A 13,786-nucleotide genomic window follows, 5' to 3' on the forward strand; every position below is an offset into this window, starting at 1 on the left:
GAAGAGTTCAGAAGAAATTTCTTGATGTAGAACCTGAATAGATTACAGTAGAAAGGAAACAGTTGAAATTTCCACTATGACTATATTCCAAAGGAATATAATGGACAGCTTATACTAGATAATGTTCCTTTCTTCTAAATAAATTATCAGACTTAGAGGGGGATGTAGGAAATTTTTCAGTGTTGGATTCATCCAAAGCTCAGATGGACCTAAATTATAATGTTTTAAATTACCCAGTTCCTGAAAATTATCTCCTCTTAGATCTATAGTCCAATAAATAAAATGTACAGTTAAAAATAAAAGTTCAGTGACATAGCACTAAAAGTTTAGGATTCTTCATGGTATTTTGTTACCTTTGTCTACAGGCTGGATTTGTTATGGCAGTGAAGCCAAATATTTTAAAGCTTATGCTATTTACCTTCAGGATTAAACAAGATAAACAGCTTATAGTGCTCCCATTTGCACTAGTCTCAATATTTTTGAAACTGCCCCTTGTAATACTGGATTGTTTATCAGGGAATGCAGTTACTCTTTTTAAGACGGGCTAAATTAAATGGTGTCTATTTGTTTATAGAAAATTGACACATTGTCTGGAAACTCATCTGAAAGCAAAATATCTGATCTGTAAGCTAAAAAAAATATTATGGATTTAGGGTACAGAGAAAGGGCATTGAATGTGAAACCTAATTTTTTTCTTCTTTGTGCTAAGTAGGGACAAAGCAACATTATTATAGATTATTTTGCCCATTAAAATTGTCTTCCTTTTTTAATTATGGAGTTAGAACAGCAACAGTAAGTAGATGATAGCTTTTATTACAGTTTAATCACCACTCTTTAATACATCTTACAATGTGGTATGTTTATTTTTAGTGTGATTGTTTTTAAGACTTCTTAAAATTAATGTTCTAATCCTACTTTTACTGAAATCAGTGGCAGTTTTGCAGCGTTCTTAAATAGTAACAAGTTTGGGCCCTGAGTCTATATGAATATTTGGGTTAATCCAGAAGGTGAATTCACTGGTAAAACACTTTGTAGTTATAATTTACAGTCATAGATTGTTGAAAGTTCTTATTTTTGGACCTTTATACACCTTTTGAAATAATTACATTATTCTTAAATTTGGTAGGGCCTACATATCTATTGCTGTTTTTCAGAGGTAGCAACGAATACTCAAGAGCTCTATTTTGTTGTTGTTCAAAAATGTGAAATGCCACTCTGCTTTAAAAAAATATAAAGAATATATATTTAATAAGGTAAAGCCATAACAAAATATGCATTTCCATTATTGAACTAGGTAATTAAAAATGATCCTGCAAATGCTTATTAACATGAATAATCCCCATGACTTTAATAGGACTACTTTTGTCAGTGAGCCCTACTATACCTAGTATGTTTTTGTAGGATTGGATCCTTAATAATTAAGCAGTTTAAATATTTAATGGGACTACTCACTATGCATAAAGTTGCACATGTACCTGACTCTGCAGGATTGGGGCCATACTGTGAACAGCTCCACAATTCTTTCAAATTTCCAAAAACCCCTTTGTTTTGTAGTCTAAATGTAATTATTTTATTTATTTGATTGGAGGTGGAAAGGGACTTAAAAGTTAATTTGCCTAGCACGGTCCATATAACTTCTTACTTTAATTATTCCAGTAGGTTTTTTTATTGTTGTTGTTTTTTGGGGATACAACAAAGTTCTTTCTTTTTATATACCAGTCAATTTTCATTTTTAACAATTTTGTCTAAGATATTCAGAAGTAACTAGTGATTTTGGGTTCCTCAATTTTTGTACGCTCAACTTCTAAATCCTTGAGGGTATCTGATTTTAAGGGCTGCATGCAGAGCACTTCCTGAAAATTGGGCCCCTTCACAGAATGTTACCTTTTGAACAACTAAAAATGAGGGTAAAATCAGTAATTGCTTCTGAAAGTCTTGTTGTAAAAGAGTTTAAAAAAAAAAAAAAAAGTCAGCTGTACTCTGAGAAGTGATTGGGAATATCATAGTGTTCCATGTTTGTGTCATAATGACTCTGAATCAAATATGCACAAATAAAAAGATGATTTTTTAAAATGCCAGTTCTGGAAACTGACTGGCTTTGGGAGCCCATCCAAGTTCTTACTGTGCATCGTCGTCAATAATAGAAATTGTGCAATCCAGATTTGGCCATTAGGTCTTGTCTGCCCTAGAAGGTTGTATAGTTAAAGTGATACTAACTCACTAATGTAGATGCAGGTACTTTATTCCTGTAAGGAAGGGAAATAACTATACTGTATGTCACCTTTATACTGGTATAACTGTCCACGCTAAAGCTTTTATTGGTGTAATTACTTCAATTTAAAAGAAAAAATCATACCTTAACTGAAATAGTTATATTGGTAACACTTTGTAGTATAGATCAGACCTAAGTGCAATTGATTGCACAGATGTAATGGGCCCTACTTCAAAAAACTTTGATAAACAAACTTAAGAAGTAATTCTGTTGATGGTGCACTATAAGGAATGGAATCAAATGTGCTCCTCTGCTTTGTTCACTATGGAGGGCTGCTGGGGTACAGCATTAAAAACCTTTGTTACTAAAGCATATATAACTGTGACAAGGCACAGAAAGGAAAACTGTTAACTAAGGTCTGGTCTGCACTGCATGACTCTGTCGATCCTGGAATAGTATAAACATGGCCTAGGAAAATTCCATTTTTACATATCCCGTTTGTGAGTAGAACCACACTTTGCGGTGGTGCATTTCATATAAATTATTTTTTTCTTCAGAGATTTAAAGTGAATATGAGATTGTGGAATTTTTTTAAAGTGTCCTTGAAGTTAATTTATTATGATTGCCATGTTATCTGCCTTACCAGTTTATTAAAATAAGTATGTCATATTTTAATTTTCTCTCCCTTCTTCTTTCCGATATAGAGGGCTTTTTAATATTTTTGCCAGGAAACCTACATAAAAGAGTGTTTTGTTTTGTTCTGACGGAGGTGAGGTTTGTGATCATTCTGATATCTTCTTAGCTGCTGACAAAGCTCTGTTCATTGCATGTCCAAGTCTCATTTCTTGTGGTCAATGCTTGTATTGAGTGGAACAGAGCTATCATAAGTATTCAGGACCATTTAGATGGAGGTGATTCCTCAATTAACCCATCCAAATACACATACAGCTTTTATTACTGGGAACAAAAACTTGAATTTGCTTTTGTATTTCATGGGGAGTTGAGAGAAGAATGTACAGGTGGAGTGTTTTTTGACAGCTTGTCACTGAATAGGTGTGCTGTTGCATTCTGAATCAACTCATGCTTTTTTGCATTTTGGCTGCTTCAGTCGCATGTATAATGAATTGAAATAATCAAATTTAGATTTCACAAATACATGCATTGCTATGATCTAATTAGAGCTTGTTAAGATAGGGTGTGGCATTTTGGCCTGCCGTATATGGAACATGGCACTTCCTAGCAGCTGTATTTTACTTAATCACACAAATGTGAGATGCAGTAGAACGAGCATGTTGAGCCCAATCCAGTTCTTGTTGAAGTCATTGGCAGCCTTTACTGTGTTGAGTTTAGGAATGGGCTTGCACCTCACACAGGTCCTGATGCTGCAGTTGCTTCTGTGTCGGAGCACTCTGGTGCTTTTGCAGTTGGCTGCAAGACTAGGACCATTGTGATTTTCTTATGATTCTGGTATATATTTTGTATCCCTGATTAGGAGTTTGAAAATCTAGTCAGTCTTCCTGACCATAACAAATCTCAAAATCTGCTCCCTCAAAATTGGGATTTCCCCTCCTTTATTTCAACAAATGAAATCTCTGTTTATTACAGTACTATGTTTAAATATGTTTAAATTTAAATTCACAGAAACCATATTTGTTGTGAAGAAAGAGGTGCTGCTATTCAACTCTCTCACTCCTTAGTTTTGTATCCTCTGAAATAATATAATTAAGGAAACTGAATTGAAGCTAAACTGTCAGTTTGTCAAATGCCATAAACCACTGTGCTGTAGTGTTGTTTTCAAAAGTTGTTAGCTTATTTACGGTTAGACATTTATATTTTTTTCTCCCCTTCTCTACTTTAGCTAGTTTGCTAAAAATTGCAGAGAGGATGTGGTGGGATGGGTTTCAAGGTGGGCTGCACAAGAGAGTACATACCTGAAGGGTTCAGGTGAGCTTGTGCATCCCACCTAGAAGCCCACACCAGAGTCCTTGCTGCAATTTTTAGCAAGCTAACTAGAGTACAGCTAGCATGGGTATGTCTGCACAAATTGCAGATCACACCCCTGGCTGCCGTGTAGATGTACCCCAAGATCCAACCTTTATAGCTCGTACTGATGTAGTGAAATCACAGAACACAAGTAAAAGGTACACAGGTCTTCAGATTTGATGATTAATTTACCTGTGGTTTGGGATTACCTTAGATACATAATTAATCTTTAATACTATTCAAATAATTTATCTAACATCCATAGACTTTCATCATTTTCTAGAGTACAATTTCAGGTATAGCATGATAGAGTTATCTCTTTGGGAGCTGACGCTTGGAACTCCATGTATGTATGCCTTTAACAGTATTAAAAATAAGCAATTTTAAAAGGAAATATTTGTCATCTGAACCACATTTTTTAAAATGCACGAAGGTGAACTTTTATACATTTTCTCCAGCTACATCATTTGTCACCTGGTGAGGTATTTTTGAAAGTGTTAGAAACTTGCCCTCATAGAATAACTGTAATTAAATATCTGCCAGAGATACATTTCAGAAAGAACTTGTCATTGATGATGAATACATTTGTAACTTGTTGCCACAATTGTTTATTAGCCAATCTAGCCTTAAGTTAGATTGAAAATGAGACTGATGTTAAATAGAATGCATTTAATATTAAAAACGAAGGCAATTAGGCAAACCTTTAAAAATATCTGAAACTGATGAATGGATAGATGTTGATTGACATTAGGGAGAAATTGGAGGTACTTAGAAAGCATTTTATTTAGCAATATAATCCTGTGTCTCGACTTTAATTTCAGTTTTCTTACACAGTGAAATACAAATACACAAACCTTACTTTTAAAAAACCCGCAGTCTGTTTTTCAGTTTTTGACTAACCTTTCGGAGTGTTGAAAATCTTATGTAACACAGTTTTATAGTGTGGTTTACTCCAAAGATGTATAAAAACTTTCAGATGCTTATTTCCTTAGAGTAACATTCAAATATATTGAAAGAAGATAATAGCAATTTTATAGCACAACCAAGCTTGTATGTAACAAATAAGAGGTAAAGAAAAATAATGTTGCATTTTTTTCCCACACATGCAGGAGATCATTTTCCAAGGTATTTCTGCAGTTATTTTCATGGCACACTTCTTCAGGCTTACTTAGTGCACGTTGGGCATGTTATGAGTGCATGTCCAGAATATCAGCATGTGATTTATGCTGTGTAAATCATAAATACTTTATTCAGTATTTTCACTGCTCATTACACAGAATCTTCTGGCAGCACTTGAGAGGGGAAGCCAATCCCCTAAAGACTTAACTGCTGTCGTCAACAGTGTCTCCTCATTAATGCTGTCTGCACCAAAGACTGCACTTGGACTGCTTGCTTTTTGAAATAATAAATCCACCGTGTGAATAAAGAATCTCCTGACTTTAGTGATTTCCAATACAAAGATTTTTGTTAGAATTAAATCAGAAGTGTAATATAAATATTTAAATTGGTGTAGCATTACTTTTATATTCTAGATACATTTAAAATGCATTTAACAAATCTAACCATTTTGTCTCAAAGTATTAGCAGTGTTAATATTGTAGTAGAATTTTTAAAAATGAATGTTTGTCTTGCACATAATTTCAAATAATGCTGATCATATGCTTTACTTTAAACAAAGAGGAAAATGTATTTAATCTTTTATTCCTTGACTATCTAATTTACCCATTTAAAATTGATTAGATCTAGTCTGTAACATGTAATGAACTGATTACCAAAATGTTGCAGTGTTTTGAGCAGTAAGCTTCTAATATTTGGGATGGGTTAGTGAAATAACCAAATAGCTTTGAGATATTGAAAGTACTTTCATATATGTAAGTAAATCAGTGTAGGCAGAATGTTTGGATTTAAAAACATCTGTTGGGTTTTCAGGAATAACTTCATTAAAAAAAAAACTGCACGGGGAGTCATCAAACTAAGAGTATGGTGGTGGTGTTGCTTATATTAAATGTGTCTATATAATATTCTATTCTCTCTTCGAGAGTTGCTCATATGCATTCCATGTAGGTGAGTGCGCGCCCCGTGCACGAGCCCGCGGAAACTTTTCTGCCCTAGCAACCGCAGCGGTCGGTCCCGGCGCCCCCTGGAGTGGCGCGCGCATAGCGCGGTATATAGGGCGCCACCGACCGCGCGGGCCCCCAGTTCCTTCTTTCCGCCCGTGACGGTCAGTGGAACGTCTGCCCCTTGCCTTTAGCAAGTAGCAATCTAAACCATTATATTGTAGATAAGTTCTTTGTTATTTTTATAGTACATAGTTAGTGTAGATATTAAGATAGTGTAAATAGTTAGCCTTTAGGGGCTCCCTTAGGAGCCATGCCGGGCTCCACCGGGTTTAAATCTTGTGCGGCTTGCGGTAAGGTGTTCTCCGTCAGCGACCTCCATGATCGCTGTCTTCGGTGCCTCGGAGAACAACACCGCAAGGACAAGTGCCGCATATGCAAGGCATTCAAACCCCGCACTCAAAAAGATAGAGACGCTCGCCTCCGGGCGATCTTGATGGAGACGGCACTTCGCCCCGACTCGGAGCCGTCCAGATCACCTACGGCACCGAGCGTCTCGTCGGTGCGCAGCGCACCATCGGCACCGACAGCAACACCATCGGTACCACCTAAGACGGCACCGAAGAAGAAAAAACGGCCAACGGCCGTATCTATGGACTCCCCCCTGCGACCGGTACAGCAGGGGGTGATGCAGGAGATGCCCCAGCCACGTGCCGTTGAAATTGTCCCGGCACCGGCATCTCCTCGTAGAGAGCCTCCCCCGACCCCGGAGGGTGGGGGAGCGCCTCTACAAGGGCCATCGACGCCCGAGGCGTTCTCAGCGGCACGAGCCCTCATGGCCTTGCCCACGCCTCCGTCCCCCCCTCGGCCGAGGGCATCGGGGACAGCGTCTCGGGGTAAGCCCGCGCTGGGCTACTCCGATGGGAGGTCGAGACGGGACTCGGTGTCTCCCCCCAGACGGTCAGGGAGAGGGAGAGCAACATCCTCCCCCCCTAGTTCCGACCGTGAGTTGTCGAGCTCCTCCAAGGCACGGCACCGTGGGTGCTCTGGAGGTTCCCGGGAGAGCTCCGCGTCCGATACAAGAGCTTCGGAGCCCCGGCGCCGCTCAACACGGCGGGGAAAGACCCGGACGTCGGAGCCACGGCACCGCTCCCGCTCGTCTTCGGGCTCTCGGCACCGCCCTTCACCGGCTCCGGTGCCGACACAGACTACAGATCGTCCCCGATCATCGGAACGCAGCCCGGTGCGGATCCCGGTGCCCCAGCCACGGCACTGGTCTCGATCCCCGGCAACACGCGGAGAGAGGCAACGGGACACCCCGCCACATAGGGCCCGTTCGCGTTCCCAAACCCCGAGCCCATCCTGCCGTTCGTCACGCGATGCCCCTACTTCGAGCCCGCATCGCCCTCCGGCACCGAGGGTTCGAGAGCGGTACCGACACGAATCAACTAGTCCGGCACGCTCGAAGGCATCAGGGCAGACTTCGAGGCACTACCACCGTTCCCGATCCCCGATACCGAGAGACATCATACGGTACCGAGATAGATCGAGGTCGCCAACTTGCTCTCCGACGCGTCGGGCGGCACCGAGAAAGGATGCGGCGCACCAAGGGCGTTCCGAGGCCTCGGTACCGAGGGAAGGCCGTTACCATCAGCGCCCAAGGCCCTTCTCTCGCAGCCCGGTGCACCGCCATCGGCACCGGGACGTCTCCCGGCCTCGCTCCCGTAGCCCCAAGCGTGCCCCGGCACCGGGCGCCTCGGCACCGGACACCTCTCCGGTACCGCAGCTTACCACGGAGAGACGACGCTCGAGAAGTCCTAGGGGCCACACCGGCAAACGCCGCTATAAATCGCAGAGGTACTCCTCTTCCTCCAGCAACTCTCCGTCTCCCCGACGCAGCAAGCACCACCACCGCTCCCCTGCATTGCGCAGCCCGTCTCCATCTAAGGGGCAACGCAAAAAGAGCCAGAGATCTCCAAGCCCGGCTCACCCACCCATGCCACCTTACCCGGTACCGGGCCCGGTACCGACATGGGGGCAAGGCCCATGGCAGTGGCCTTATTGGGGACCTTGGCCACCTCAGACAATTCAGGGGACAGGGTCACTCCCCTCCTCCTCAAAACCTCAGCCTCCTCCCCCACCCCAGGGCGGACCGCAGGAGGAGCGCCCGCAAGGGGAGGAACAGTCGTCGGAGTACGAGTCCGACCCTCTGGAGGGGCCTTCCACGGGTCCACTATTGCAGTCCTCCTCCTCTTCCCCCCCTGATACAACGTTCAGGGATCAGAGGACCCCCTTGCCTGATTTTAAGGCGCATCAGGAACTCCTTAAGAGGCTGGCGGACAACCTTAAAATAGACCTCAAGGAGCTCTCGGAGGAGGAGGACCCCATTTTTGGTATCCCGGCCTCTGCGGGCCCGTCTAGAGTTGCGCTCCCAGTACATGACCGGGTACTGAAACTGGTCAGGCCCATCTGGGAGACTCCTGCCTCGGTGGCTCCAACTTCAAAAACTGCGGAGCGGAAATACTATGTACCGCAGCAGGTTTCGAGTACCTTCACAACCATCCAGCCCCGGGCACGTTAGTGGTAGACGCCGTTAATCAGAGGGAGCGACAAGGTGCCCAGGCTAATACTCCCAAAAATAAGGAGTATAAAAAATTAGACCTTTTTGGGAGGAAGGTGTACTCGACCACTGCTCTTCAGCTCCGCATAGCAAACCACCAGGCTCTTTTGGGATGCTATAATTTGAACCTGTGGTCTTCGCTCCAGCGGTTTACGTCGGCCCTTCCTCAAGATCTCGCACTGGACTTTACCACGGTGCTTCAGGAAGGGTCAACAGTAGGGGGCGCTACACTGCAGTCTGCCAGCGACGCGACTGATGCGGCGGGTAGGGCCATGGCGTCCGGCATAGTTATGCGCCGGTCGTCCTGGCTGCAGTCCTCAGGCCTCTCGAACGAGGTACAACAGGCCATTCAAGATCTGCCCTTTGAAGGCACAGGCCTGTTCTCTGATAAGACGGACAGCAAACTGCACGCCCTGAAAGACTCTAGGGCCACCCTGAGATCATTGGGGTTGTATGTGCCGCAAGCGACGAGGCGCCAGGGTAAACAACAACCCCAGAGGCAACAACAAACTGCTCCTAGGCTGCCCCCCCGCCAACCTCAACCTAGGAGAACCAGAGACCGATTCAGGCAGAACAACCACCGAAATCGCTCCGGGCCGGCCAAAGGCTCCCAATCAGGGCCGCGCAAAAATGGCAAGCGCCCTTTTTGATGGCACGCTCGGGAGCGGCACCTCTGCCATTCTAACAGCCCTCGTAGCCGACCAGGATCTCACCCTACCCTTCAAAGACAGGCTTTGGCCTTTCCTCCGAGAGTGGCGAGGCATAACCTCAGACCGCTGGGTGTTAAGTGTGGTGCGGAGAGGTTACGCCCTACAGCTCTCGGCTTTCCCACCGGACTCTCCCCCTACCCCGTCCCTCTTCAGGGACCCCTCTCACGAGCAACTCCTCCTTCAGGAGGTCCGCTCCCTGCTCCGCCTAGGGGCAGTAGAGGAAGTCCCACCTATGGAAAGGGGCAGGGGGTTTTATTCCCGGTATTTTCTTATCCCCAAGGCAAAGGGGGCCTCCGGCCCATTCTGGACCTCCGCCGCCTCAACAGGTTCATCAGGCGGCTCAAGTTCCACATGGTCTCCCTAGCCTCCATCATTCCCACACTGGATCCTGGGGACTGGTATGCCGGTCTCGACTTGAAAGACGCATATTTTCACGTGTCTATCCTCCCTGGCCACAGACGTTTCCTACGGTTCATGGTAGCTGGTGGCCACTACCAATTTGCAGCCCTCCCCTTTGGCCTTTCCTCAGCGCCCAGGGTCTTCACCAAGTGCATAGCGGTGGTAGCGGCCTATCTGCGGCGCAAAGGGGTCCAAATCTTCCCCTACCTAGACGATTGGTTACTTCGGGGGAGGTCCAGACTCCATGTAACCAACAGTTTAGCCCTAACGTGCGCGACATGCAACAGACTGGGGCTGCTCATAAACGAGCAGAAATCCACGCTGACCCCAGTACAGCGCATAGAATTCATTGGGGCCACCCTAGATGCAGTACAGGCCAGGGCCTTCCTTCCACTACCCCGATTCCAAGCTATGACAGACATTATACTCGAGCTACAGAGATTCCCCACGACAACAGCCAGACGCTGCCTTCAGCTGTTGGGACACATGGCGGCATGCACATATGTGGTAAGGCTGGCTCGTCTCAGACTCAGGCTCCTGCAGGGGTGGTTAGCGTCAGTTTATGCCCCAGCCAGACATTCTCTGGGCAAGATAGTCACTGTCCCACCCCAGGTCCTAGCGTCCCTGAACTGGTGGACAGATCCGAGACACGTGATGGAAGGAGTTCCATTTGCAGACATGGTCCCCTCTGTAACACTGATTACAGATGCCTCCGACATCGGATGGGGGGCCCACATTACCCACAACCTGAGTACTCAAGGCCAATGGTGAATGCAAGACAGATTGCTCCACATAAACATTCGGGAGCTCCGAGCCGTGCTTCTAGCCTGCAAGGTTTTTCTCCGCTTTCTCAAGGGGCGGGTGGTTCAAGTCCTTACCGACAACACCGCAACGATGTTCTACATCAACAGATGGGGGGGCACGCTCCTCGACCTTGTGCCACGAGGCGCTGCAACTATGGGACCTTGTGGTGAGAAACGATTTCCATCTGGTGGCGTCTCACCTCCCAGGGGTGAGGAACGACGAGGCAGACCGCCTCAGTAGGTCGTTCTTACCCTGCCACGAATGGTCGCTTCATGGGGAGGTTACAGCGTTTCTCTTCCACAAGTGGGGAGTTCCCCATCTGGACCTCTTTGCCACGCTACAGAACAGGAAATGCCCGCTATTTTGCTCCCTGCGCGGGCGCGAACAGAACTCCATTTCGGACGCGTTCCTGATAGACTGGTCGGGGCCACTTCTCTATGCGTTTCCACCGGTTCCACTGCTCCCCAAGGTGCTCTTGAAAAGTCAAGAGGGACAGAGCGGATATCATCTTGATCGCACCGGCATGGCCGAGGCAGCACTGGTACAGTATGCTGCTCGACCTCTCCATCGCCACACCGATCCCGCTCCCGAGACGATACGATCTCCTCTCCCAGGAACAGGGTCGCCTGCTCCACCCAGACCTGGACTCCCTCCACCTGACGGCATGGAGGCTCCATGGCTAACGGAGGGAGAGAGGGCTTGTTCTGCACAAGTCCAAAGCGTCCTGCTGGGGAGCAGGAAACCTTCCACCCAGGTTGTATACCGGGCAAAGTGGAAACGCTTCACTTATTGGGCACAGTCACGTGGCATTTTGCCTCTGGACTCAACCATCCAGGCCATCTTAGACTACCTCCTACACCTAAAAATGCAGGGCCTTGCCCTGGCCTCCCTAAGGGTGCATCTGGCGGCCATCTCGGCCTTCCATTGCCCAGTGGAAGGGAGGTCTATATTTTCTCACCCGATGTCCATCAGGTTTCTCAAGGGAATAGAGAGATTGTTCCCACAAGTTCGTGAACCTCTGCCTCTCTGGGACTTAAATCTAGTTCTCACTATTCTCACAGGTCCCCCCTTCGAGCCTATGGCTACATGCCCGCTTCTGGTCCTGTCATGGAAGGTAGCCTTCCTGGTAGCCCTTACATCGGCTAGAAGGGTCTCCGAGCTAAGAGCCCTAACCTCAGACCCTCCTTACACGGTGTTTTATAAAGATAAAGTGCGACTGAGACCTCACCCGGCCTTCCTGCCTAAGGTGGTGTCCCAGTTTCATTATAACCAGGATATCTTTCTCCCCGTGTTCTTTCCCAAACCACACGGATCGGAGGAGGAGCGGAGATGGCACTCACTGGACGTCAGGCGAGCCTTAGCTTTCTACATAGACCAGACCAGGCCGTTCCAGAAGTCCACGCAACTCTTCGTCGCAGTGGCGGACCGCATGAAAGGCTCACCCGTCTCCACCCAGTGCATCTCCTCCTGGATCACCACTTGCATCCGCACCTGCTATGAGAGGGCGAAGGTACCATTCCCGGGACCGATTACGGCGCACTCAACCAGAGCCCAAGCCACCTCGGCGGCTTTTCTGGAACGAGTGCCCCTGCAGGATATCTGCAAAGCCGCAACCTGGTCATCGGTCCATACCTTCACCTCCCATTATGCCATCGTGCAACAAGCAAGAGAAGACGCAGCAGTTGGCAGAGCCGTGCTGAGAAGGGCTTCGCGCCACTGACTCCTTCCCACCACCAAAGGTATGGCTATATAATCACCTACATGGAATGCATATGAGCAACTCTCGAAGAGAGAAAACAGGGTTACTTACCATTAACTGTTGTTCTTCGAGATGTGTTGCTCATATCCATTCCAAACCCACCCTCCGTCCCCGCTGTCGGAGTCGGCAGAAAAAAGGGACTGGGGGCCCGCGCGGTCGGTGGCGCCCTATATACCGCGCTATGCGCGCGCCACTCCAGGGGGCGCCGGGACCGACCGCTGCGGTTGCTAGGGCAGAAAAGTTTCCGCAGGCTCGTGCACGGGGCGCGCACTCACCTACATGGAATGGATATGAGCAACACATCTCGAAGAACAACAGTTACTGGTAAGTAACCCTGTTTTTTCTTTTTTGGTTTGGTTGGATGTTACTTGAGATGTGCTTCTAGAAAGTCTGCAAAGTATTATTTAGAAGTGATTAATGGGCTATCAAAGAGCATTGTTGCTCACTTTTCCCAATAGTATGGATAGGCCTTTCTTTTTAATAAAAGACAAACTTCCTAGGACTTGGCAGATCTGAGTTAACACCTATGCGAGCAATTAATCTATGCCTCAGTTTCCCATCTGTAAAATGAGAATAAAACTTCCATACTTAACAAGGGTTGCTGTGAGGATACATTTATTAATAGTAGTGAGGTGCTCAGATGCTATGGTAATGAGTGCCATATCAAAGATTAATTTAGAAGCTGAACACACACAACTTCTTGGTTAATTTTGGTTAATTTATTTTATGTTTATGATTTTCTCTTGAGTTTATGGGTTGACTGTGGACTGGAAAATGCTGCATATAACACAGTGGAAACTTAAATAAATAAATGTGCTTCAGAAAAAATTAAGCCTGTTTTCTCCTCCAGCATGTGCTTGAGAAATGGAAAGTGTGGGATCTGAGTTATGCCAACAATTTCTTGTACCTCTAATCTGGACATAGTCCACTTCTAGTTGTATATAGAAGTGGGAAAAATCACCCCATATGTTTTCTTTATGTTCCACATCAAAATACACTAAGGGTCTGTCTACCTGGCAAATAGCCACCTGTGGCTGCCCATGCCAGCTGACTCATGCTCCTGGGACTCCCAGAGCCTGGGTTCCAGACTGAGCCTAGACCTCTGCACTGTAATTAAACAACCCCTTAGCCCGAGCCTGGGTCAGCAGGCGTGGGCCAGCCGCAAGTTTTTAATGGCAGTGGAGACATACCCTTAGAGTCTAAAATGGAATGAGGTTTTATGGGGAGGGGTGGAAAAGGGAA

General features: G+C 46.3%; 2 protein-coding genes across 3 annotated transcripts in view; both read left to right on the forward strand.

Moving 5' to 3' along the window:
* CDK17 (cyclin dependent kinase 17) overlaps window positions 1–13,786 on the forward strand; it is a 188,281-nt gene that overhangs the window by 15,407 nt on the left and 159,088 nt on the right. The window lies entirely within an intron of this gene.
* On the forward strand, window positions 7,088–8,833 carry LOC137160400 (basic salivary proline-rich protein 3-like). The gene has a single exon (XM_067558961.1). The coding sequence runs from the start codon at window positions 7,088–7,090 to the stop codon at window positions 8,831–8,833; it is 1,746 nt and encodes a 581-aa protein (XP_067415062.1).

The sequence above is a fragment of the Emydura macquarii genome, unplaced genomic scaffold (assembly GCF_026122565.2).
Source record: "Emydura macquarii macquarii isolate MOO-44397 ecotype Brisbane River unplaced genomic scaffold, CSIRO-AGI_Emac_v2 contig_2205, whole genome shotgun sequence".
In the NCBI taxonomy this organism is placed as follows: domain Eukaryota; kingdom Metazoa; phylum Chordata; order Testudines; family Chelidae; genus Emydura; species Emydura macquarii.